This window comes from Prunus avium, chromosome 2, assembly GCF_965620075.1.
Source record: "Prunus avium chromosome 2, drPruAviu1.hap1.1, whole genome shotgun sequence".
Taxonomy (NCBI): domain Eukaryota; kingdom Viridiplantae; phylum Streptophyta; class Magnoliopsida; order Rosales; family Rosaceae; genus Prunus; species Prunus avium.
In genome coordinates, this window is record NC_142285.1 from 29,459,482 (window position 1) to 29,483,515 (window position 24,034).

General features: G+C 35.6%; 2 protein-coding genes across 2 annotated transcripts; one reads left to right on the plus strand and one right to left on the minus strand.

The window, feature by feature from the left end:
• Positions 1 to 3,596: 3,596 nt before the first annotated feature.
• Positions 3,597 to 7,414, minus strand: LOC110764165 (putative casein kinase II subunit beta-4). The gene is made up of 5 exons (XM_021967081.2): positions 6,808 to 7,414; positions 6,175 to 6,393; positions 4,910 to 5,019; positions 4,655 to 4,820; positions 3,597 to 4,010 (listed from the first exon to the last, which is right to left on the minus strand). The coding sequence occupies exons 1-5, from the start codon at positions 7,064 to 7,066 to the stop codon at positions 3,880 to 3,882; spliced, it is 885 nt and encodes a 294-aa protein (XP_021822773.2). The 5' UTR covers positions 7,067 to 7,414; the 3' UTR covers positions 3,597 to 3,879.
• A 5,000-nt stretch (positions 7,415 to 12,414) lies between these two features.
• Positions 12,415 to 16,793, plus strand: LOC110764152 (cytochrome P450 714C2-like). The gene is made up of 5 exons (XM_021967068.2): positions 12,415 to 14,054; positions 14,337 to 14,563; positions 14,818 to 15,062; positions 15,308 to 15,683; positions 16,115 to 16,793. Exons 1-5 carry the CDS (start codon positions 13,745 to 13,747, stop codon positions 16,538 to 16,540), a joined length of 1,584 nt encoding a protein of 527 aa, XP_021822760.1. The 5' UTR covers positions 12,415 to 13,744; the 3' UTR covers positions 16,541 to 16,793.
• The last annotated feature ends 7,241 nt before the right edge of the window (positions 16,794 to 24,034 follow it).

A 24,034-nucleotide genomic window follows, 5' to 3' on the forward strand; every position in this document is an offset into this window, starting at 1 on the left:
TTAAAATGAGGTAAAGTGTATGTGCAACTTGGCCATATGCCAATACTTTAGCTACTTTCTTTTTGGGTAAAATGCATTTTTGGTTATTGTGTGTTTTGTATCAATTTCAGTTTTGGTTTAGATCTCAACAATTTGTTTGTTTTTGAAAAAAAAAAAATTGTTGGGGGTTTGAAAAACTAATTTTAATATTAACTTTCGTGTTTATTTCAAAAAGAAATTGAGTTTCGAATAATTTTTAGGGTTTTAACTCCACGTTTGGATTTTTTGATTTATTGTTTGAAATTGAGATTCAAGACTATAAACATGATTTTCCAACCATACCTTAGTAATATTCACGAGCTTAAACAAGTTTTTGGTTGTGATTTGAAGTTAATTAGAATTGTACTAATAAAACGAAACACGGTGACGACTTTGACAAAAAATATAAAAGTGACCAAAATTTAATTCGAGGCAAAATAAATTACAAAAAATGAGTTTGAACCTTTTTTTTTTTTGGTGTTATGAAAATATCTCCCTCAATTCTAATTAAAAATATATATAATCATAAAAAGATTGACCTAGGTTTTTGCTTTAAAAAAAAGTTTCAACTTTACAAAAGAGTTCATCGCCAATAAAGTGCCATATGGGTGCAAAACCAAAAGGCAAATAGGTAATCATTTGCCTACTGGCCTATATTTTATTCATAAGATTCACATTAAAACTCCCAAACAGTGTCATATTTTCAGGAAATAATAGAAACAAGCCAATTGATAATTTTGCTGAAGTAATCAGAGAAGAAAGATATTATTGATTATTTTACATTTAACACAAAACAAAAGTATATACGTCCACTTCAAACACTTGCCATTTCAATAAAGCAAATAGATTATTGTTGTCTTAGTTCGTGTGCATGAACCAAGCTTCAATGATTGGGCGGATACGGGCTTAGTTAAATTGGCTAAAGTAAAGATACTCTCCATTTTGTACATTAGTTCAAATTCACATTCGTGTAATTTAGGTTAGATTAAAGTAGAATATCGCTTATATAAAAATAAAATAAAAACCTCCAGTGATTGGACAAGTTCAACTCATTGATTTTGAAGGTTTTTAGGAACCCAAATTTGAAGAACAGAGCTGGTTGGTTTGACCCAAGACGTGAAACATGGACGGCCAGCTAGGGTTGGTGGACAAATGAATAGACATTTGTTTAGTCAAGCCTTCGAAATAATGGTGCTATCTAACTAAAATTAAAGTATATGTACGTTCAAAATTGGTTCATGAATTTCAAAATTGTGTGGAAGAAGAGTCTTCGGGGTCACATAATAATCAAATCATTGATGGTTCCATTTCTTGATGAACAAGTTATAGGATATGTTGTAGTCAAAAAGATCCAAAGACAAGTTCGTTTAAGTATGCCGACAGAATCTTATAGAGGGCATTTTTCAAGCATAGCAACATTCGCAGAAACCATTTTCACGTTTATAAGTAAAAAAATGATTGGGAATTTAATACTTTTCTCATAGCGTGGAAAATCATTTATAAAGCATTTGTTTCTTTACAATTTATCATTGTTGCAAATTTATGAGAGCATCCACAATCATGCATTAAATTATAGGGAGTCACTGGGAATCCTTTCTCTCTCATCAGATTTAAGAGCTCCTAGAGATCTCCCTATTTTAGGACGTGGATAGGGAGCATGGTTGGAGTTGTATTTTTCTAATTCCTCCTTAAAATTTGTCTAAAAATGTGGTTTAGGGAGCCCATTGTGAATGCTTTGATACCAATTTAATGCAAGGGCATTATTGAAAAATTGAGCAAATTTTAACTCTTAGTACTGCGTAAACCAAATATGGAAATGAGAAAAATGATATTTCATACACACCATTTTCTAGCGTTGCCAAACACTAGAATGGGCATGTTCCAACCATTCATATCTTCCAAAAACGAGCATGAAACATTCATTCATGGCATGAGAAATGATAATGAAAAATGTTAACGCCTTGGTTTGGGCGTGTGGGCTTAATGCCTTCAAGGCTTTTAACTTCTTGTTGGTTCTTTTACATTTTATTTAGGTCTATGACATTTTCACTTTGTTGTTGAGTTCAGTTGGTTGGGTCTCACTTTTTGTTGTATTGTCATGCCCTTTTGTGGATTTTTAATGAAATCCACTTCCGACCAAAAAAAAGAGAAAAGAAAAATGTTGACGCAGGAAAATGGTGTTTGGGAAATACAAAAAATTACACATCCGATTGTGAAAGTTTTCTCTTTATCTACAACAATCAATTCAAAAGGTCTCCTAGCAAGAATATGAAAAAGAACTGGAGATTCGTCCTACTTATATATAGCTTGGGGCCATAATCATATTTTACATATATCAAATGAAACTTTTAAAAGCCCCCTAGACCTAGAGAGCCAAAGTCACATAGCTGAATTCCCAACAATATTTTGACCATTTCGATATCGCCGCTAAGTTAGATTGTTCCAAAGTTGGTCATATGATTATTCTATTCTAATATATTTGTTTAGTTGGAAGAATTTGGCTGTTTCAAAGTCCTAAGGGTCCCGTTTGGATGGAAGTATTTGGGAAGAAAGGAGAAAAAAAAAAAAGATTGACAATAAAGCTAAATTTGCTAAAGAAAATATGAAATTGAATGTATTTGAAATAACCAGATGTACTACATTTGGAAGGAATTTGAAATTATTATATGCAACGTGTTTTGGAATTCGTTTGTTTGTTTCATTTTTTATTTATTCAAATCATGACATACATGAAGTGCAAGAAGCTGAATAAATAATTTGAGCTTATAATCTCATCTAAATCCCTAGATTTGGAATGCCCTTATAAGAAGAAAGCGTCATTGTGAAGCAAAAGCACAGATGTTTATGGGAATGTTTGAATGTTTTTCCAATTAGATGCCTCTAATTTTATCTTTTTCTTTGTTGGTTAAACCGCGGGCCAATCCCAACAAAACAAGAAATTAGCAAACAATGTCAAGACTCAAGAGCCAAGGCTCGGCTTAATGAATCATCCTCCACAATGCGCAGTGGAAGCACAGATAACTGATGCCCCAAATTAGCCATATGATGCACATGTTTAAAACAGCTTTGACAATCTATACTTGTTTTATTTTATTTTATTTCTATTTTTGTTACATTGGCGTTCGACCCGGGTTCGAATTGGGGTGCCATGGGGGAAGGGGGAAGCTACCACCACTGTGGTGGGAACCCATTGACAATTTTTTTCAGTCGGGCATCTGCAATGAAAATTTTGCTTTCAATTAAGGAGAAAATGAAAAGTCCACTAATTTAGACAGAAATGTCATGTAAAGCACACGCCGGACAGTAAATCACGGGTAAATTGCTCTTTTACCCCAACTTTAGAAATTGACATTTTCAAAGTGAAAATGTAACATGCTTTGATTATAAATGAAATCCAATCCAACTACATAGTCCTAATGGAAAATAGATTTAACTTAAAAAGTATTACCATTCTTGGCATTACATCCCTCAAGCAAAATGATAGTAGTACATTACATATATGAACAGGAAAGCTGTGGTCAAGGGGCATAAAGATCGGAGCATGATTTATCATAGTAAAAGGAATGATAAACAGGAACTGAAAATGAAAAGCACATTAATCTCAATAAAGAAAATGAAATAATCTTACAAGCGCTCTGTTAATCTCAAGATTAAAATTCAAAGACAGATTTGCTCTGCTAATACGCCAATTTGCACTTTAAACATTTCCAATGGTAGATCACCCGTAGTACTTTCTGAGCTATTGCATTTTACCTCACTTTTTACAGCCAATCCATTCACCAATGGAGTCATGAAGCATCACAAGAATCCGAGGCTGGTCAATAGAAGATCTCATCACAAGTTTAGCCGTTTGCATTGTGGTTACGGCTTGTGTAGCTTGAAGCCAAAAACTCTTGGAACGTAACTCTGCGTCGCCTTTTGTGGCTTAAGGTGTCCATATGTCATCAAGAATAGGTGTGGAAATGTGGTACCAAAATAAGCCCCATCAATATCTTCAAATGTCAAGGAATTGAAATATAAAGTCAGAATGCCAAACAAAACTAGAATATGGTAAAAAAAGTAATGCATTTATAACCACCAATAGATATTCAAATGTCTGCAAACCCAGTGGTTACATTTCCCCATTTCCCATTCAATGATCAAACGAAATCAATTTTCGAATTCCTTGATCCTGATATTGGGCTTGTAAATGAAAGGTCTATTCTTGATCAGCTTAGGCACAGTTCCATACAGGACATGTTTTTTTTTTTTTTAAAAGAGAAACGATACCCATACAAGACATCATCATACCACAGCCCCGCCAAAATCCCAGCCTAATCTTGAACTACAGTCCTGATTGCTACAGTCACACTAATCCTCATGCCAATGGCAACACCAGAATATAACTGCTGAAAATTTCTAAGACCACGAGAGCAACATCCTAGACTCTGTCAATTGGAATTTAAAAGGGTAAAAAAATCATGCTGATGGAAACATTGAACCTGAACTTAGGGCTAAAAGTGAAGAGCTCCTATTGTCAAACTTCATAGGAGTTTAGAAATAAGGACTCATCAATTAATTGGAAAGCCAACTTTGAAAAGCAAAATCTATGAAAAGAACTTTAGTGCAGATGCAGGGTTTAAGCATATAAGGATACTGCCTTGGTACTTGGATCGAGGGTAATATATATCCTCGCATTTGGGGCAGTATATTTTTACAGTGCTTGAACGAGGAATGTCTGATTGACCAACTGGAAGGCAGGGTTGTCCACAGCAGTAAACTCTTGGGCATCTTCCAAAGTCATAGTTTTTGTACTTCTCCAACTGTAGAACTTTTAAGGTCAATATTCTAACAAAACAAGATATAATAGAAAGAAAAAAAATTGCAAAGGTAAAATAAATCAGAATCTTACCATTGCAGACATTCCTTTGGTAGTCAGTATGTATCGAACATGAATAAGACCATATAGCATCTCCGCTGCTGATTCAACCAACTCATTCTGCTCTTCAGTGAACATATCACCTGGACAAAAACCAAATGTATTATGTGCCTCAATGATAAAAGACCAACAAAGCACACTCAGGGCAGAGAACTGGCTCTCTGATACATTTTTTTCATCATAATCAGTACCACTATTTTAATAAAATTGTCTTTAACCTTAGAATGTGGAGGGAAAAATGACATAAATGTTTCTTATCACCACGGGCAATAAATCTAACCTTCTATTAAGTTCTCAAAACTTTAGATAATGTAATTGGAATTAAGAATTCATATTTCATACTAATAACAATATATGTAGTTTTCTTAAACAATCATTAAATTTTGGCGAAATATGAAGTATACAATATCCCACTCAAATTGAAAATAAATAGTAACAATAACAAAGAACTAAAGACTTTTTTTAGTTCTGACAACCACACTAAAAGCTAATCTAAGAAACTTTATTTCTCACCTTGAGTGCTAAATACAAAACCAAATCAAGAAAAAAACAGTGTGATACCATTTAATCTAAATTTCAATATTTCAATTTCATAATTGATTTAGGTTATATTTCACCGAATGTGCCAGCACACATTCTGCAGTTCTTACGTTCAGCATACTCACAAACTATGTTCATGAGTTTAATATCAATCCGTACTCTCCTAAACTATTTATTCATACTCAACTCACCAGTATAACTGTAACAATTTCTTTTCCATGGAACATAACTAAAACCCTCTTACATACAAGAACCTCTCCAATCAACTAAATTACAAACACAAACCACCGCCTCATTTAACATATTACCTGTGGCTTGTCTCAAAATCAATTTCTATATTTCAACCACACAACTGTATTCTTTTTTTACTTCTTCACACACAATTGTATTCTTTGTTTCTTATAAATACTGTTTGAGAAATTAAAAGATAAACTAAAACTAAAACTAACCATTTTAAGAAGTGCCAAGTAATGCTTGTGCATGGAGCATAGGTTAAGTTCCATCAAATACTAAAAGTTTTTCAACCCAATGAAACTTTCTAAAAGACAGTGGCCTAACTCAACAATCAAATAGCATTCAATTGTCATAAATTTTATTTCAAGAGTTATGTAAAGAAAAAATGGTTCGAATAAAAAATATATTTACGTCGCTTTAAGATTCTCAAACTAAAAACCCCATTAGCATAGAAAAATTCTTACCATGTGAAGATTCAACATCCAAAATCAGATCCAGTGCGTAGTCATAATATGGAACTTGACTGCTCAAACCACAGAGATTAAAATCATCTTGGATGTATTCATCATCAACTTCACAAAAAAATTCATTTCCTCGCAAATTGCAGAACCATGAAATCCAAGATGTGTCATCTCCATCAGAACCACTGACGTCTGATTCTTCACTGTCTGTTTCAGATTCCTCTGCATTGAAAGCAAACCATGTAAGAATGAGAGTGCATTTTCTAATCCAAGTATTCAAGATAGATTTTTGTGTCTTTTTCTACAGCTTTAGTGCTTATGAATTATTCATTCCACAAGTGTGAAAGACTGGATTTGGGAAAAAATTAAAATTGGAAATTGTTAGACTTAGAACGGCTAAGAATCCTCAACAAAAATAAGCAAAAGTGAGAACTTTCTACTTTGCCAATATCTTAGTCCTAAAAAAAAGGGCTTTGCAATTAAAAAACAAAAACAGCATACATGGAGCGAACCCAGATCATATAACAAAGTTTCTCTGACATAAATGACAAGAAAATGAGTTACCAATTATTCGTAAACAAATAATTCAATATAAAAAACCAAAACAATGAGAGAGCAAAATAAAATGACACCAACCATCAGAGCATTTGTTCTTGGTGAGCGAGGCGGCAGCGGCAGCGGCAGCGGCAGCACGATGATCGAGCTGAGATTTACCAGTGGAAGTGGAGGGCACAGAGAGCCTCTCTTTATCTTTACTATTAGCCAAAGCTCTCGATGTGGATGGGGAGGACTTCTCTAGGTGCTTGTCCAGTGCATCATTGATGCGCTTGCGGTCGAGCGGCCCACCAACAATCTCCGTTTTCGACGACCCACCACCTCCACGTTCCCTATACATGGTCTAATTTCGAACCCCTTTTGGGTAAATTTTGGCTCTTGGATTTGGAGCGAGAGAGAAGAGTGTCAAGCTCTGTGCTGGACATCCATGGTGTGTTGGAGAGTTTGAATAAAACCCTAGATTTTTGAAAGGGGGATAAAGGGAGGTACTTTTGAGGTCCTGAGGATCGGAGCGGAGAGAGATCGAAGATTGGAGAGGGAGAGGGAGAGAGAGAGAGAGAGAGAGACAGCTAGGGTTTGGGGGAGGGAGGGATGGGGCGAGAGGTACACGAGCTGTTGAGCAAAATGCTCTTAGGTTCCCTCTGTCTCTTCTTTGTTTTCTTGTCCTTGGTGTCTCACCCTTCTTCTTTTAATTTTTTTTTTTTTTCTCCTTCTTATTTTCTAGGGTGGGTATGGTTCGGATCGGTTTGATTCGGTTCTAAAACTAAAACTTACATAGGGTCCAATTTGGTTTGGTTTTCGTACAAAATGTTTAAAAGAGTCAAATCAACTGGACTCTAAATAGTTCCTATTTGGTTTAGTCCATTTTCGGTTTGAAAGAAGAGAAAGAGAGGAAAAGGTGAAGAAGACATAAATAGTGAAGAGATGAATTGGAAGAGACAGAAAGGATGCACAACAAGAAGTACAGTTAGGATTCACCGAAAAGAAAAAGAAGTGGTGCTAGAGTTGTTATTTGGTTGGATATAAGTTGGGACTAAATGCCAGTTTGAGATTGTTGTCACTTTTTAAAAAAGTTTCTTCTACTATGCTTTGAAAATAATCAATTGTAAAGTAAAGCAATTCCACATTGGTAAATAATATTTTTTAGTGATGTGAGTATAAAAAGCAGTGTCAATATATTTGGTAAATTTTTCGATAACAAAAAAAATATATTCGGTAAATTTTAATATAACACTATTGTAGTTGTGGATAATGACTCAAATGGACATGGTGTTCAAAGTGGTATGGTATGTGCTAATAAGGTGATAAAAGTGGACGTGGAGGTGGAGGTTGTGACAGTGGTGGTGTTGGCGGTGGTGATGATGGAGGTGGAATTGGTAGTGGTGGTGGAATTGGTAGTGGTGGTGGTGGTGGTGGTGGTGGTGGTGGTGGTGGTGGAGATGGACGTGGTGGAAGATATTGTTCATAGACTACATGGAAAAGGTAGACGATGTCATTTAAAAAAATTATGATGGTATTACAGGAATTGAAAAAATTTATTAAAGGCTCTTCTCCACTTCTTGTGAAAGTAGCTTTCAAAAGGATCCTAGAGGCTTCTTTTATAAGCTGCTGTTAGGAAGCCATTGCTTTAAAAATAATTTGGATGTTTTGTTTTACCAAACACTTTAAATTGCTTAACTTTTCAGTGAAGCAAATTTTTGGTGAAAAAGAAATTCCAAACGGGGCCTAACGTTTGTTTTCCATTCCTACACAACCCAAACATGAGAAAGGAACTAAATTAGTATTTCTTGGTTACTTGGGAAATGAATCTTCCATTTCCCATTTTCTTGGAAAAGGACACAAAATGATTTCTCATCAAATTCTTTTCGCAAACCAAGAGGGGCCCTAGAATTGTTCACACCCTCTCACTAAGAGCACTTCCAGCAGTTTGCCCCTTGCAATGGCAAGGGGGGCTAGGGCAGCTACTATTCGCATAAATAGTGGCTGCCCTTGCCATATTAAGCTATGTGTGTTTCCAGCAGTTGCCCTTTGCCATGGCAACTACTATTTATTTTTTTGTTATTTTCGCAACTTTTTTTTACTTAAACAATTATTTTGGATAATATTTTCGGGTAAGATTTTTGGGTTCCTACCTGTCAATACTATTCATATCGGATAAGATTTTCGGTTTCAAATTTAAGATAAATTTCAAAAATCAAATTTCAGATAAATTTCAAATTTCAAATTTAAGATACATTTCAAAACTTGAATAATAGTAGAAAGAAGAATAAAATGTATGAGAATTTGGTGTTAAAAGTGAAGAGTATTGGTTGGTATTTATATAAAAAAAAATTCAGTAATTTTTTAGTTTTTTTTCATTTTTTTTATTGCACACAAATTGGCTGCCATTGGATTGGAGGAAACAAATCTGATCGGAGAGCCCAGAGTGCGACACGTGGAAGAAGCTGATGATGTCATGTTTTGCCCTCGGGCCAGCACTAGGGTCAGCCTTGCCCTCAGGCCAGCCCAGTCTGCTGGGTCCCACCATCAGCTCGGGCAATAGTTTGTTACTGGAAACAGCTTTTTGGCCCAAACCCCCCCAGCCCTCCCCTTGGCTGCATTGCTGGAAATGCTCTAACATCCTCGGTCTCTTCTTCAGTTAGAAGAACTTTATCAAAGGAAGTCATAACCTCCTCCATTGCACTCTACCACACTCAAGTCCAAACCCCCAAGTCGCCTACCAATTTGGAAAGGATGCAATTTAGGAGCGACTTCCTAGAATTGACTAAAGAAGGAAATTCATAAGAAGACAGAAGTTGCTCATGAGTTTTACGAGTCATGTATACCAGCAATCAAGCTTGATTCATTTTTTCTAACGAGCCTAATTTTTTGTTTGAGCTGAGTTAGTTTGTAAGAGCATCCGCAATGATGCTCTCTATTTCTTAGCTAAAATTTAGCTAAAAATATAAGAAAGCTATTTTAGGAGCTCTCTAAAAAATTTTAACTCCAACCATACTCCCTAATTTGGAGAGTCATAAATGCTATAACTCTTTTTTGATTGGTCCATCTCTATTAAAAAAAAAAAAAAATAGTTAGCATTAAATAAAGGTTTGAAATACTCATTAAATAAGGCAGCATTAAATTATAGGGAGCCACTAGGAATACTTTCTTTCTCCTCAGATTTAGGAGCTCCTAAATGACTCCCTATTTTAGGAGGTGGATAGGGAGCATGGTTGAAGTTGCATTTTTACAATTCATTCTTAAAATTTGTCTAAGGAGGTGGTTTAGGGAGCTCATTGCGGATGCTCTAAGAGAACCAAAAAACATACTAAATGCGAGCCCTACCACTCACCTAAGGTTGACATTTTCAATCCAGAAACCGCAAAAACTAAACCGACCGCATATCGATATGTCTGGAAAATCGACTACAAGTTACAGTTTTTTGGACCGACCGCAATTTACAGTTGGCAATGCAGTTCCGCAAATCCAAAGATTGATGTATACCGCAATATAATTTAATTAATTATTAAAATAAATATTTATGAATATTTGATATTAACTAACAACCTTTAGATGAATCTAACGACTATGATTTATTATCTTCTATCAATCATAGCCGTTGGACTTCATTTATCTCGTTAAGATGAGATTGAAATTGCAATTTTACATTAAGATATATTAAATATAGATTATTATAAATAAACCCAATCCTAGACATGTATTTATAAAAAAACCCACGCACTATTTAAATATAGAAACACACCCAAAAGCAACCCCAAAATCAACAATTGTATATTTTTTGGGTGTGTTTATAAATGGGTCTTGTGTGTGTGTAATGATGGGTTTTGGGTGTGTTTATAAAGTGTTTTGGGTGTTGGGTTTTTTTATAATTTCAACCCCCATTTTGGGTGTTTTAGTGAAACTCCCTATTAAATATTGCTCTTATGTTTGCAAAGCAAAGTGTCTTTCAGCAGCACACTTGCTGAAATTTTCTTTTTGCTAAGGATACATATTTACTTAAAGAAATTAAAAGAAAAATGCAGGGGCTGATTCAATATAGTGTAGTACTTGTCTATGTTAGCCATTGACAGATGAGCTCTGTATGACTGTTTCAATGGGGCACTTGATATTTAAGTTTCTTCCAAACTGTCTTTCAGTAGGAGTTTCTATAGAATATTGCTAAGTGATGATGGATTTTGAAGGGTCTTCTGGGTTTGGTAATTATCTTCTTTTTTTTGGTAAAGGGTTTGGTAATTATCTTTGGTGTATTTGTTAAGGGAGCTGATTTTCTCACTTTCCTTTTATCCACTTACACTCTCTTTTGTTTTTTTAAATACTTTTTTTTATCAATTTTGTTATTTTTTATTCTTACTCTTACCTATTTTATCCTTATCTTTGGTGTAGTTGTATTCCATAAAAATAGGATCCATTATCTGATTTTTCTTTTAATTTTATTTTATTTAATATGAAAAAGTGTAAATTTACCATATTATTCTTATTTAATTAATAATTTCAATTCTTAATATTTGCATTAATCAAGTACATTTTTTAGTATTTTGAATGTTTTACCATTCTTTGCCTTTTGTTATATATATATATAAGATCCAAAAAAATAAATAAATAAATAAAGGGCAGCCAAACCCCACCCCAATCCCTGAGGTAATATTGGATGGCTTCCCTTTGCGATGTCATTTCTAGGTTGCGGTTGTGCTTCCCTGGTTTATCGATTGATATTGCTGTGGGGATTTTATCTTTCTTGTCTTCGGTTTTTTAAAGGCTTCTCCCTTGTATTTTGGTGAGGTTAATGAAATTATCTTGTTTATGACCCAAAAAAAATCCAGTACCACCACGGCCACCCCTCGGAATCAATCGGAGAGAGAGAGGTGGTGGCTTGGTGGCTTGGACTAATAGGGCCGGTAGTTGCTTGCTATAATCATTTGTTTCTATTTTTTCCAAGTTTCTTTTGTATTTTAATCTTATTTTCTATTTTTAAATTTTAGATTACGGAAGTTAAAATTTGAGCTTAAATTGCTAATGATATGAAATACTGTGATCAAATTGGTAAAATTAAAACGTCGGTGACAAAATGTGTTTTTGGTCTAAATTCAGCGACCAAAATTGTGTTTTACCTTTTAAAATATTATTTTAAAGAATTCTTTATTATTTTTTTCACACATCTGCATCAAAATGGGTATCTCACTTGCCACGTCACCAAGAGTAAAATATAGGAAAGATAAAGAACAGAAAAGAACAACATTGATTACAAAGTATTAAAAAACAAAGGGTTAATTGGTGATATGCCCCTGAATTTGTACCTAACTTTCAATTTACCCCTTATCTTTTTTTTTTTAATTTTATAGAAAATTAAGGATATGAACTTTTTTTTTGGCCAATTTCTCCCCTCCGTCTAAATTCAAAACATTTCATCCAATTTGCCGTTAAAAATGAGGGCAAAATAGTCATTTTGTACATTAAAAATAAATAAAAATTGAAAAAAATAAAAATAAAAAAAATTGAAATTCTCTCTCTCTCTATTTTTGCAGGCTCGTGTGGGGATGGGGTTGGGGGATGGGTCTTGGCTAGGGGGGCAAGGCTTGGGAATGGGATGGGTCTGGGTCTTGGGAGCAATGGCTGGGGATGGGTTTCGGCTAGGGCTAGGGATGGGTTTCAACTGGGGTTGGGGGTGGGTCTCGACTGGGGATGGGAGGAAATGGGTGGAGAGTTAAAAGAAGCAACAACTAGAATTACTGGTGTGTCTGGTCATTGATGTCAAAGAAGAATGTGAAGGAACCAAATACTCTCCCCCAATATCATAGGGTGATTCAACACCTAGAAAACCCATTCTTCTTCTTGAAAACTCTCTATATCTCTCTCTCTCTCTCTCTCTCTCCATCTTCTTTCTTTGCCAAAGCAGGGCCCACCGCTATCATGTTGCATGATGAAACCTCTTGGTCTTCGTCTAAGAAGTGGTTCAGGAGCTAGATCAGTTGCCGATGAACAAGTAAGAATTGCCTCAACAAAAATTGATGGAATTGGACCTAAAAAAGCCATTAAGGTTCGTTATTGATGTGTTGGAATTGTCTTTTTCTTCTTATTTTTTTCCCAAAAAAATAAATTTTTAAAATGATTTAATTGAAAATTGGATGAAATGTTGAGGATTTAGATGGTGCGGGGGAAATTGGAAAAAAAAAAAAGAAGTCCACATCCTTAATTTTCTAAAAAAAAAGATAGGGGATTAATTGAAAGCTAGGTACAAATTCAGGGGCAAATCACCAATTAACCCAAAAACAAAAGAGAGTGTAATGGAGAAAAGGGGAGTAGGGAAATCAGCTCCCTTTGTTAATTATTTTTTCATTACCTTAAAGTGGAGATTAACGATGATGACCGTGGTTTTTAAGTATAGTTTTTCTTAATTAGACAATGAAGGTTATGTGTCGTGGAAATATTCACCGCAATATACAGACAATTGTGATATATTGATATGCAGTATACTGCAATTTGTTAGTTAGTTCACAATTTATCTTTATAGTATATCGCAATATGTCAATCAGTTCACAATTTCATTGAAAAGTTGCGGTAATTGAACCGCCCTACACTCTCACCTATGCATTTACAACAAAATCCTTATCTTGTCTTTGAGTTCAATTATTCAATGAACATGAAAACTCAAATCCAATTCCTTATTTAATTGTTGCTTAATTGTTTTATCCAAATGGACGGCCCAGTACTTTATCTAATTTCTTTATTAGCTTATTTCTTTTTCCGCACGGCCGAGGGTGCCACTTACCAAAAAAAATAGAGAACGGTTCTTGGTCAGAAGGTCTGCACAAACATGTCTTAATCCTATTCTTATAAATTGCCCAAGAAAGAAAAAAACATTTGCAGTTCTGTCAACATTAAATGTGTAATAATGATTGAAACAAAAAACCAAAAAAAGAGTATCGGAAACGTCTACACCATTAGTAGAGGACCATAAGTTCATTGCTAAAACGAAGGAAGGGAAGAAAAAGAGAGAGAAAAGCTGAAAGCAGAGGCAACAATGGCAGCAAAGATGATATTATCAGTGTTGCTTGGTGGGTTTGTGGTACTGTTCTTATACCTCTATGAGTCTTTGGTTTTAAAGCCAAAGAGGCTGAGATCAAAGCTTGAAAAGCAGGGGATCAGAGGGCCTTCTCCTTCATCAGTTCTCTTGGGAAATATCCCAGAAATGAAGAGCATCAAACTCAAGGTGATGAAAAAGTCTGAAGAAGCAAGGAGTAGCATCAAGTCGAAGGACCACCATCTTTCTATTGCTCATGATTGGCCTTCAACCATCTTTCCTCATCTGGTGCAGTGGACAAATGAATATGGTAATAAACCTAGTTTTGTTTGTCAACTTAATTTCATAATTTATTTTGTATTTTGAGTTCTGAAATGTGAAAATAATTGAAAAACAAACAACATGCAGAGTTTCCAGTCTAGTTTGGGCCTGAGGAAGATTAATTTGCTTTCAGTCTCTCTCCTCTTGGAATCATACATGCATAACCAGACACATTAATTTTAGATAAATTAATTGAAAAAAAAAAACAGAGGGGGATGATTTTTATTTTTATTTTTTGGCGTTCTTCCTGATTAGTATTTGTTGGTGGCAGGGCCAATCTTCATGTATTCAACTGGAAGCATACAGCTAGTAAGTGTTACAGATATAGAAATGGCGAAGGAAGTTAGCCTGTGCACATCTTTGAAGTTAGGGAAGCCTGCTTATCTGTCTAAGGATCGCAAGCCACTGTTAGGCCAAGGTATTCTAGCTTCAAATGGCCCAACTTGGTCTCACCAAAGGAAGATTATGGCTCCTGAATTCTACTCTGATAAGGTTAAGGTAAATCATTAAATTTCCATTTTTCTTTCTGTTGTTATTTCTGATGCATTTCATCCCTTTTAACCACAATCAAATGGGTTCAGAATTCACTGTTTAAAATTAGTATATCCACTCTAGTTATCAAAAAATTGCTTCAGTGTGTTGATTAGGCGAAGGCATAAACTTGATAGTCTACCTTCTAAAGAACTTGAGTGAAAAAAAAAAGGCTTTTCGTTCGATCTAGCTAACATTTCTTCATGCAAATCTGTTTTAAGGGTATGGTGACCTTGATGGTGGACTCTACAACCTCAATGTTAAGATCTTGGGAGAGTAAAATCGAAAGTGAGGGAGGAATGGCAGTCTTTAGAGTTGACGAGGATTTAAGAAGCTTGTCCGCAGATATAATATCAAGAACATCATTTGGAAGTGATTATTCACAAGGGAAAGAAATTTTCTTAAAGCTCAGAACTCTTCAGAAAGTCATGTCCCAGCTGGGGAACATTGGGATTCCTGGCTTAAGGTAAATTATCATACTTTATTCATTTAATCACCATAATAGGTTCTGGGGATGGTTTTTGTTTAAGTAGTTCTTGCTGCATATAACACATTATAACGTTGCCAATTACGTGTCTTACATAGGTAACCCATTTGCATAGGTGAGTCCTATCGCTGGCCTATGCAGTCTGTCTGAGATGTCATTAGTAAATATAGTACAATAGTTTTATTATATACATGCTCACTAGATCTGCAAATTCCCCACGACAGATACTTGCCAACGAAAGCCAACAGAGAGATGAGGAGATTAGAGAAAGAGATCCACTCAATGATATTAAGGGTTGCAAACCAACGCAGTACCGAGGCTACTCATGAGAAGGACCTTCTGCAAATGATACTCGAGGGAGCGAAAAAGTATGATGATGCAGATAGCCTATTTTCTGCTGGTATCTCCCAGGAAGATTTCATAGTGGATAATTGCAAAAACATATACTTTGCTGGCCATGAGACCACTGCCATCACAGCCTCCTGGAGCTTGATGTTATTAGCTGCAAATCCGGAGTGGCAGGCTTGTGTTCGTGATGAGGTGCTTGGAATTTGCAGGGATGGAATTCCAGATGCTGATATGCTTCGAAGCATGAAAACAGTATGTTACTTTAGCACAAATACTCTGTGAACGAACCTCTTTGGAAAAGTTTTTTGCTTTTTGCCAATACATGCCAAAATCGCTTTTAATAATGTTTGACATAAATTGACAAAAATGATTTCTGGGATGACATAAGGACCAAGTGCTTACTGAATAAGTAATATGATAAGTGCTTCTCAAAAAGTGCATGCGTGCTTCTGAAGAAGTGATTGCAAGAAAAGCACTTTGATTTTTAGTGAATCTTTTTGTAGACTTCCAACATAGTGCTAAAACTGAACCACTTCACACAAAAGCACTCTCAAACACACACAATTACTCTGCTAATTCAGAAAGTATGTTACTGTACATGTATTTGTAATAGGAATTTCTTTCCTTTCTTCCAAAATGATATGAAATTCCATTCTAAACTCATTGTATAACTGTTTTGGCAGTTGAATATGGTAATTCAAGAAACATTGCGTCTGTACCCACCGGCAGTGTTTGTCATAAGACAAGCCTTGGAAGATATTAAGCTCAAAGATATTCTACTTCCCAAAGGAATGAATATTCAGATTCCAATCCCAATACTGCAGCGGCTGCCTGATCTATGGGGCCCTGACGCCCTCGATTTCAATCCAAAAAGATTTGATAATGGAGTTCTTGGGGCTTGCAAGTTTCCTCAGGCTTATATGCCATTCGGAGTTGGTGCTCGTGTTTGTCTTGGCCAACACTTAGCCATGACAGAATTGAAGGTGATTCTGTCTCTTATTCTATCCAAGTTTTCCTTCTCACTCTCACCTGCATACCAACACTGCCCAGCTTTTAGGTTGGTTATTGAACCTGAAAATGGAGTAAATCTCCATGTGAGGAGAGTGTGACCTTTTTTTTAAAAGGTGTAAAAGAATGTTGCAGATGGTCGATTTTTTTGGTAGGGAATAAAGAGTTGGCAATTTTTACACCTGTGGTGGTTCACTGTGAACATTGAAAGAAAAAAGGAAAGGTTAAGGGTTTTTTCTTTCTTCTTGCTTGTAATCTAGATGTAGGATGCAATGTGAGGAGGATACATTGTGGGAGAATTACAGTTCTTAACTTATTACATTATTTTGTTCTGTGTTCAAGTTTTTTTTTAAAGTTCATTAAGGCTGCAAATGCTAACTGGGGGTTCTCCACCTAGCTTATTTTAGGACATTCAGTACATTCCTTGTCTTGTTTGAAACTAAACTTTATTAAAGCAACCATCAGGCCCAGAAAAAACGAAAAAAGAAAACAATAATTTGCAAAATAATTTACCCAGTGGACACCCAATTATCCAATGCAGGATTAGACTTCTTTTGTTATTTTTCTTTATCAATGGGGAGGGGATTTGAATTGGGACATTGTTGCGTAGATACAGCTGCACCAAAATGGATTCAGCTGCATCCTCAACTTGTGATACTCGCAAGTGCACGAGCCGTTCGGTAGTATAGCGTATGTAAGTGCGAGGTCGATCCCACGAGGATTGGTGATTGAATGATTCAATTCATTTTCCCTACACAAAACAGAAATGAAAAAGAAGGGAAATAAATAAAACAAGGAAGAAAGAAAATAACTAACTCAAGCAGATAAGTTCCCAAGTTCAATTAGATTAACGGATTGATTCTAGCTAATGTATGATTAAGCCATGGTGTGTGGTCATAACCTTGTGTTCCTAATTCCCTAATTTGATCATTTGTTGTCTAACCTAAAATTAAGCATTAGGAACCCATTAAGCATAGAAGAACAATTTAAACAACCAAGCATGTATCTAATCCCTGTTGTCGAATGTCCATACATACTCTTCCTATTCATAGTTCAATTCGAATTAAAGCATGGTGTATACTCTTAATTCAAACCAAGATAGCTAACATGCAAGCCTTAATGGTGATCAATCATTCAAACTAGCATATTAACTTATAAGCATAATGAATAAGAACATGAACCATAATTGAAACTTGGAAACTAATCAAACTTGAGACTAAAGAAAAGAATTTACATAATGAAAAGTAAAGTGGAACTAAGAAAAACTTAAGGAAAATTTCAACACAAAAGATTTCATTACAACAATTGAAAACTAGAAAGAGAAACTAAGAGAATTTGAGGGAGAGAAGGGAAGGGAGCTCTAGAGAAGTGTTTGAGAGCTCCCCCCCTTGGGGTGTGTTTACAAGCTTGGGAAACCTCACTATATATAGGCCTAAGGAAGCTGAAAATCTGAATTAAGTATGGCTAATGCATACAACACTTGTTTTATAAAATCTGAAATGGTTGATGCACTTCACTAATGCATACAACACTTCCATTATAAAATCTGAAATGGTTGATGCACTTCACTAATAAATCCCACCAGCAGCCCTAGCTCATCTTCATGTCACCATGACCAAGCTTCCAACCAGAAATAATAGCTCATCCTGAGGTCAGCATGACCAGCAACTTCAAGGGCTTACGAATTGGGCTTCCCTTAAGCAAATTAAGACTTTAAGCACTCAAACTTGAAGTTCAGAATGTCTTATTTCCAGCCATATATCATTTGGGCCAATCCAAGGTCGGAGGAGGAAGTTAAGGCCAAAACAAATTGCTAACTCATTTTGCGCGCTGATAAAATCCATCCTGAGCATGGCTCTGTGTTTGCTAGGTAACAGACTCCATATTTATCCAATGGGGCTGAATTTTGGATATGTTATATTACACACCCATTGGAACAACTTTCATGAAGAATGTGGCCTCATCCGAGCTATGTAGGTTGCTGAAACAAAGGTTGAAATATGACCTACGAAACTGGGCTGGCAGGGGACTGTAGCCAAAATTGAGTTTGTCTTTAAGCTCTTCATCCATTCATCCAAATTAGGCCCTAACATGCATGGATTGCATCATTTACTATCCAAAGCCCTCATTATTACCTAAAGCTCAATGAACTGAAAGATAAACACAAAAAGGATTAAAAGCACAAGTTTAACTCAAAAACATAACCAAATCATAAGCTAGAAGGGTACAAAATGATATGTAAATATGCACCGATCAAATACCCCCAAACCTAGATTTTGCTAGTCCTCGAGCAAAACAAAAGGAAAACAAAGATAAAAACAAACAAGAAGTTAACTAGACCACTTTCGTAGGTAACTCGATTGCATTGAGCATATGCAACAAGCCTTTAAACCTCTAGGCATCCCTAGTAGGAGGAGTTGTGTCTCCTGAGGGTTTAACAGATACGATACCCACAAACGTTTTACTGACTCTGTAAAACAAGGTAATTAGAAAACTTAAAAGATTGTTAGTCCTTAAGCAAAATAAAAAACAAAAACAAAAAAAAATAATTACATTAACAAAAACAAAACAAAAAAAACAAAACAAAACAAAACAAAACAAAAAAAATTACAAAAATAAAAAGAACTCAAAACAATCTTTCCGAACATTTTCTGAAGAGAAATGACTCATGCACATGACTCAAAAGTTTTAACAATAAAAGCTCAATTTTAAACATTATTCACAAAGCGGCAAAGTTCAAAACATAATATGCTCAAAGTGTGGTAGTGTGATAGCCAAATGCAACAAATTCCCCAATCTTAGTTTTCACACAATTTCAAAAATCATACAAAGCACAAGTTCAACTTCAAATCTCACTAAAGTTGTCCTCTCACAAAGGAATCACTCGGAAGAGGGCTATAATGCAACACTCAGTTATAAACATGAGATTAGAGTTAAACCATAAAGACTTAACTCGAAATAGAAAGATGAAGAACTTGCATTAATATGATCTCAAGAAGGATGCCAAACACTTAAAAGTAGAAAAATGAATGCAATTCAACCACATGACATTTAAGATCAATTTAGGTCTTTAACATAGGTTGTAATGGGGCCAAGGGTGTAAGGTGAGTAAGAAATGAAAGGTATGGATAAAACAAAGTCCAAGGAACTCAAAATATAAGAGCATAAAACAATTGTTTACAAGACTTCGAATCATCACAATGAGAATTTATTTTTCTTTTACATGATCAAAACTCCTTATACCTTCATTTACATTGATTCACTCATTTCCTTAAACACCAATTTATTTTGAAGGCCCAAAAATGAAACCCAAAAATGAAATTTCATTCAACCACCACTTAATCACAACTTTTCTCTTTTCTTTCACCAATTGTGTGATTTTTTTTTTTCCCTTCAAAATGTAACACCAATTCCTAAACTTAGTATGAAAAACACATCCCAATTAAAGCTCATGAGTTCCTTAGAAAGGTAAATATTTGTTTTTCAGGCTAAGGCGAGGAAATATAATTGGTAAATGAAAGAAAAGGTTTACATGTAGGCTCAAAATGGTTAACAATGGAAAATCATGCTTAAGCATGCATAAGGTTAGCTTGAAAGGTACAAACGATCCAAAGAGGGCCTAATATCATTTCTTAAATGTCATGAAATCGAATTGCAAAAGAATGAATGACTTTTAAGTATTCAACCAAATCAATGAATAATGAGATCAAACAACAACTTTGATGACAAGAAAATAAGAGTATATGTATAACACTCATGAAATGAAGCACAAGGCTCAAAAGCTCACATTTATGGTTATATAAGTCTAATTTATGCTTGATACAATTCTTTGGGTCATGCAAATCCTTTAATTGGAGAATTATGAAACAAATGGCAAGTGCAAAGAAGGTTTCGAACATATCATGCTAGAATGATGCCAAATTAATCAATTAATTAAATTTTTTTTTTTACAATAAAAATTTACAAGGAAAAAAAAAAAAATAATAAATAAAATTCAATTTTCATTTAAGTCATGCAAACATTTATCACAATCTCATCAAATGTGTTCGAAAAGTGAATAAAATCAAAATCAAAATAAAAGCAAGACTTAACAAAATAAAATAAAAATAAAAACAAGCAAATAAAAAAAAAATTAAATAAAATTAAGGAAAAACCAATTTTACATGCTAAACTCCAATACCCCCAAACCTAGAAATGAACATTGTCCTCAATGTTTAAAAATTAGGAACAAGCAATGTCATAATAAGAAATGAAAGGTACTAAAGTAAATATAAACCACACAAAAAAAAAATAAAAAACACAAATAAAATAATTACAAAAATAAAAATTACAAAACAAACAAACAAATAAACAAAAAAGAAAAAAAAATGAAACAGTAAAACACTCGAAACAGAAAGCCCTAAACAGACAAAACAGTAAGCCCTAAACAGACAGTCTTACGCAAACCAAAACCCAAACAATTGAAAGCCCAACCCAAAAGAAAGTTAACCCACCTTGAAACCTAAACAACGGTGAAAACCCGACCCACAATGAAATCCGAAGCCCACACGTTTTTTTATTATTATTTTTTATTTTTAAGAGAACATGGGTCATGATGTCTCGGTTCAGTGTAAGGGACCAACTGACAGGGCGAGACACGTGTTGACGCGTAGAGGCGCCGCAGACTCCACAAGCAAAAATTACGGGCTCATGGAAAGGCGCGAAGACTTTACTGAACGCGTTCGTTCAGAAAAGACACGTCGTGATAAATGAGTTGGGTATGGTTGGAAGGCGAGAAGGTTGTGGGACTCAAGGAATGCTGGAGATTCAGAAAATGCTCAGATGCTGTAATGGCTAGGGTTTGTCAAAGACTAAGTCTATAAGAAAGGGTGAAAAAAAAAAACGCAAACTCAGAAACACACAAAAGAGAAAAGAAAGAAAGAAGAAAAGAGAGTGAGAAATCAAATGGCCTCTAACTACCCATTTTCGTTGGATCTCAACCTAGCTCCACCGACTCAGACACGAGGCCAAGCAGCGGCACCAGTATGGATGCCCTACTTTGCTTCCGCACGGGGGCCTGTGACAGTAACTGACTCAATACTCCTGGACAACGATGTTGCCATTGGAGTGGCTAGAAATTTAGTGACTCCTAAAGATATACGTGTTCTGGGGACAAGGGATGACAACCGGGTCGTGAGCGATGCCCTGGCACTGAGCGTGCAGAGTACAGCAACAGTCGCAAGTTTGGGTCATCGCCTACTTGCGAAGTCCCATGAGGTAGAGGTGCTCAAAGCTCAGTTGGCGGCGGAGCGAAGTATGGTTGAAGATTGTCAGAGTGCTATAAAAAGCTTGAAAAGGGAAAGGTCAAGGATAGTGGAGGTGAATCGACACCAGCTAGAAGTATTGCGGGACGAGAATAAAAACCTATCAAAGATGGTAGAGTTGTATTCTCGCGACATGCGAAAGCAGCTGGAGGACCTAGACCGACCGGGTAAACGCAAACAAGCAGATCGCGAGAGTAGTTACGCTCAAGCTAAGATTGCGATCTTTGGGAGCTCAAGTGATGAGCCCCAAGAAGCTGTGCGTGAAGCCCCGGAAGAGGACAGCCAGAGGGCCAAACTCAAAGCTCCAATGGTCGAGACACCAAGCATCGAGAAGAAATGATTTCCTACTGCATTATTGTTGTTTTTATTTTATTTTGTTGTTTTTGTATTTTCGTTATTTTGTTTCGGAAATAAAAGAGTAAGGTTGCAGAAAGAAAAAGAAAAAGAAAAAGAAAAAAGAAAAAAAAACGACAAACGGAAAAGAAAACACATTTCCCTAACTAAAATAAGATAAAGATGATAGCCGAAAGGGAAAAGCAAAAACACAAAGCTCTAGAAAATGAAAGTAACGGGCAAAAACATTAAACACCAGAAAACACGGAAAAAAGAAAAGTAAAGTAAAAGTAAAGGTGCTCCCCCTTGAAGCGATTAGGTCGAGCATGCCCGGGAAATCCGAAATGGTGTTGGCTCTCTTTCATCAGCATATGTCTATTTAAACCACACCTCTGCAAGCGGATGATACCCAGCATTTCTTCCTGCAAACTCAAGGAAAAACATCAAAAAATTTAGAAGCAAAACAAATGGCATCCTCATGCACTCACCTTGATGATCTCAACCTTGAGCTCTCACTTGCACCACCAAATGCCCAGACAAGGGCTCCTCCAACTCCTGTCTTCCCAAACTCCACATATCATCACGGTACGGCCTCAAACTTTGCTGAGATAATACCGAACTTTTCTGAGGCAATGCCGAACAGAGCAGCGCTGCTGGGAGGCATGATTGGTAACAAGCTCACACCGACAGATCATCTGCATGTGGCACAGAGGTCTGACAAGGCAGCGGTGGAGGAGTCCCACAATTTAACTGTACTCCACGCGGTCTCGGCTACCAATTTGGGCATGCGATTGCTGGCGAGAACACGGGAGTGTGCCGCGATGAGCGAGGAAATAACTTCCTTGAAGGCTATGGTGGCGGACTTGCAGAAGCGGCTCTATTGTGCCAATCAGCACGTGGAAGCACTGCAGAGAAAAAATGAGGACCATGTGGAGCTGCTGCAGATTCTGCAAGTAAGAGAAAACAGAGGCATGCCATGAAGATGAAGATGAAGATGAAGAAGTTGTTTTTATTTTTAATTTACTTGAATGTTTTTTGTTTTTTTTTTTTGTTTTTTTTTTTGTTTTTTGTTTTTTTTTAACTTTTTATCTTTTTGAATGCAATGTTTGAATAAAAATGTGTTTTTAACACTCAGAAATAAACTAATTAACCACACCACGTAAATAAATAAACTAACCTAATAAAACAACAAAAAAAACATAAAAGAAAACAAAGAAGTTCCAAATTGCAATTTACAAGGAAAAATAAAAACCCAATTTTCAATTTTCAATTTTTTATATTTTTTATATTTATTATTATTGTTTTTAAAACACACAAATATACAAGCAACTCACGGATGACCAGTTAAGGGCCTCAGAAAACACAGCCAGGGGATCCGGGAAGGTTGGAGGGGTCACAATGGTCCCGCTTAAAACCCAAACTTCTTAGACACCGAAGGTGTCGCCTATAGAACTCCTAGACACTGTATTGACGGAAGTGCTCACTGGAGTTACCATAAGTCAGCTCATATGAAAAATCTTTTTAAAATTTTTAAGATAAGAAACAAAAACAAATTAAGATAAAATGGAACAACAAACCATAAACGAAAATGAACTAAGTACTCTAAACAAATTCAAACAAACAACATAAATTGTTGTACTAAAAGAAACAAACCAAGAAACCAAAGAAAAAAAAAACAAACAGCACTTTCTATCACCCGTTTATCACCATTTGGACAGATTCGTTTCTATGTTTTTCAGCTTCGACCTCTGTTCAGTTTTTAGGCTATAACTTTCCAACCGTAAGTCCAAATTTTACGTTCTTTATATGGTTGGATTCAGCATAGAAAAACAAAGAACTCTGCGCGGACCAAAAGGCAAAAACAACTACGGAAATAAACAGAATTCAAAGAAGAGAAAGGATTGAAATGCTCCCCCTTGAAGCGATTAGGTCGAATGTGATGCACTTGGAGGTCGCGAC

What these genes read in the sequence shown, in the direction of transcription:
- LOC110764165 (XM_021967081.2), bottom strand. Translation starts at nt 7,066, where the DNA reads ATGTATAGGGAACGTGGAGGTGGTGGGTCGTCGAAAACGGAGATTGTT. An exon ending in GGATGTTGAATCTTCACATG is followed by an intron (nt 5,020 to 6,174) that starts GTAAGAATTTTT and finishes GTTTTTGTCCAG; the next exon opens with GTGATATGTTCACTGAAGAG. An exon ending in TCGATCCAAGTACCAAGGCA is followed by an intron (nt 4,011 to 4,654) that starts GTATCCTTATAT and finishes TGACATTTGAAG; the next exon opens with ATATTGATGGGGCTTATTTT.
- LOC110764152 (XM_021967068.2), top strand. Translation starts at nt 13,745, where the DNA reads ATGGCAGCAAAGATGATATTATCAGTGTTGCTTGGTGGGTTTGTGGTA. An exon ending in GCAGTGGACAAATGAATATG is followed by an intron (nt 14,055 to 14,336) that starts GTAATAAACCTA and finishes TGTTGGTGGCAG; the next exon opens with GGCCAATCTTCATGTATTCA. An exon ending in TCTACTCTGATAAGGTTAAG is followed by an intron (nt 14,564 to 14,817) that starts GTAAATCATTAA and finishes ATCTGTTTTAAG; the next exon opens with GGTATGGTGACCTTGATGGT.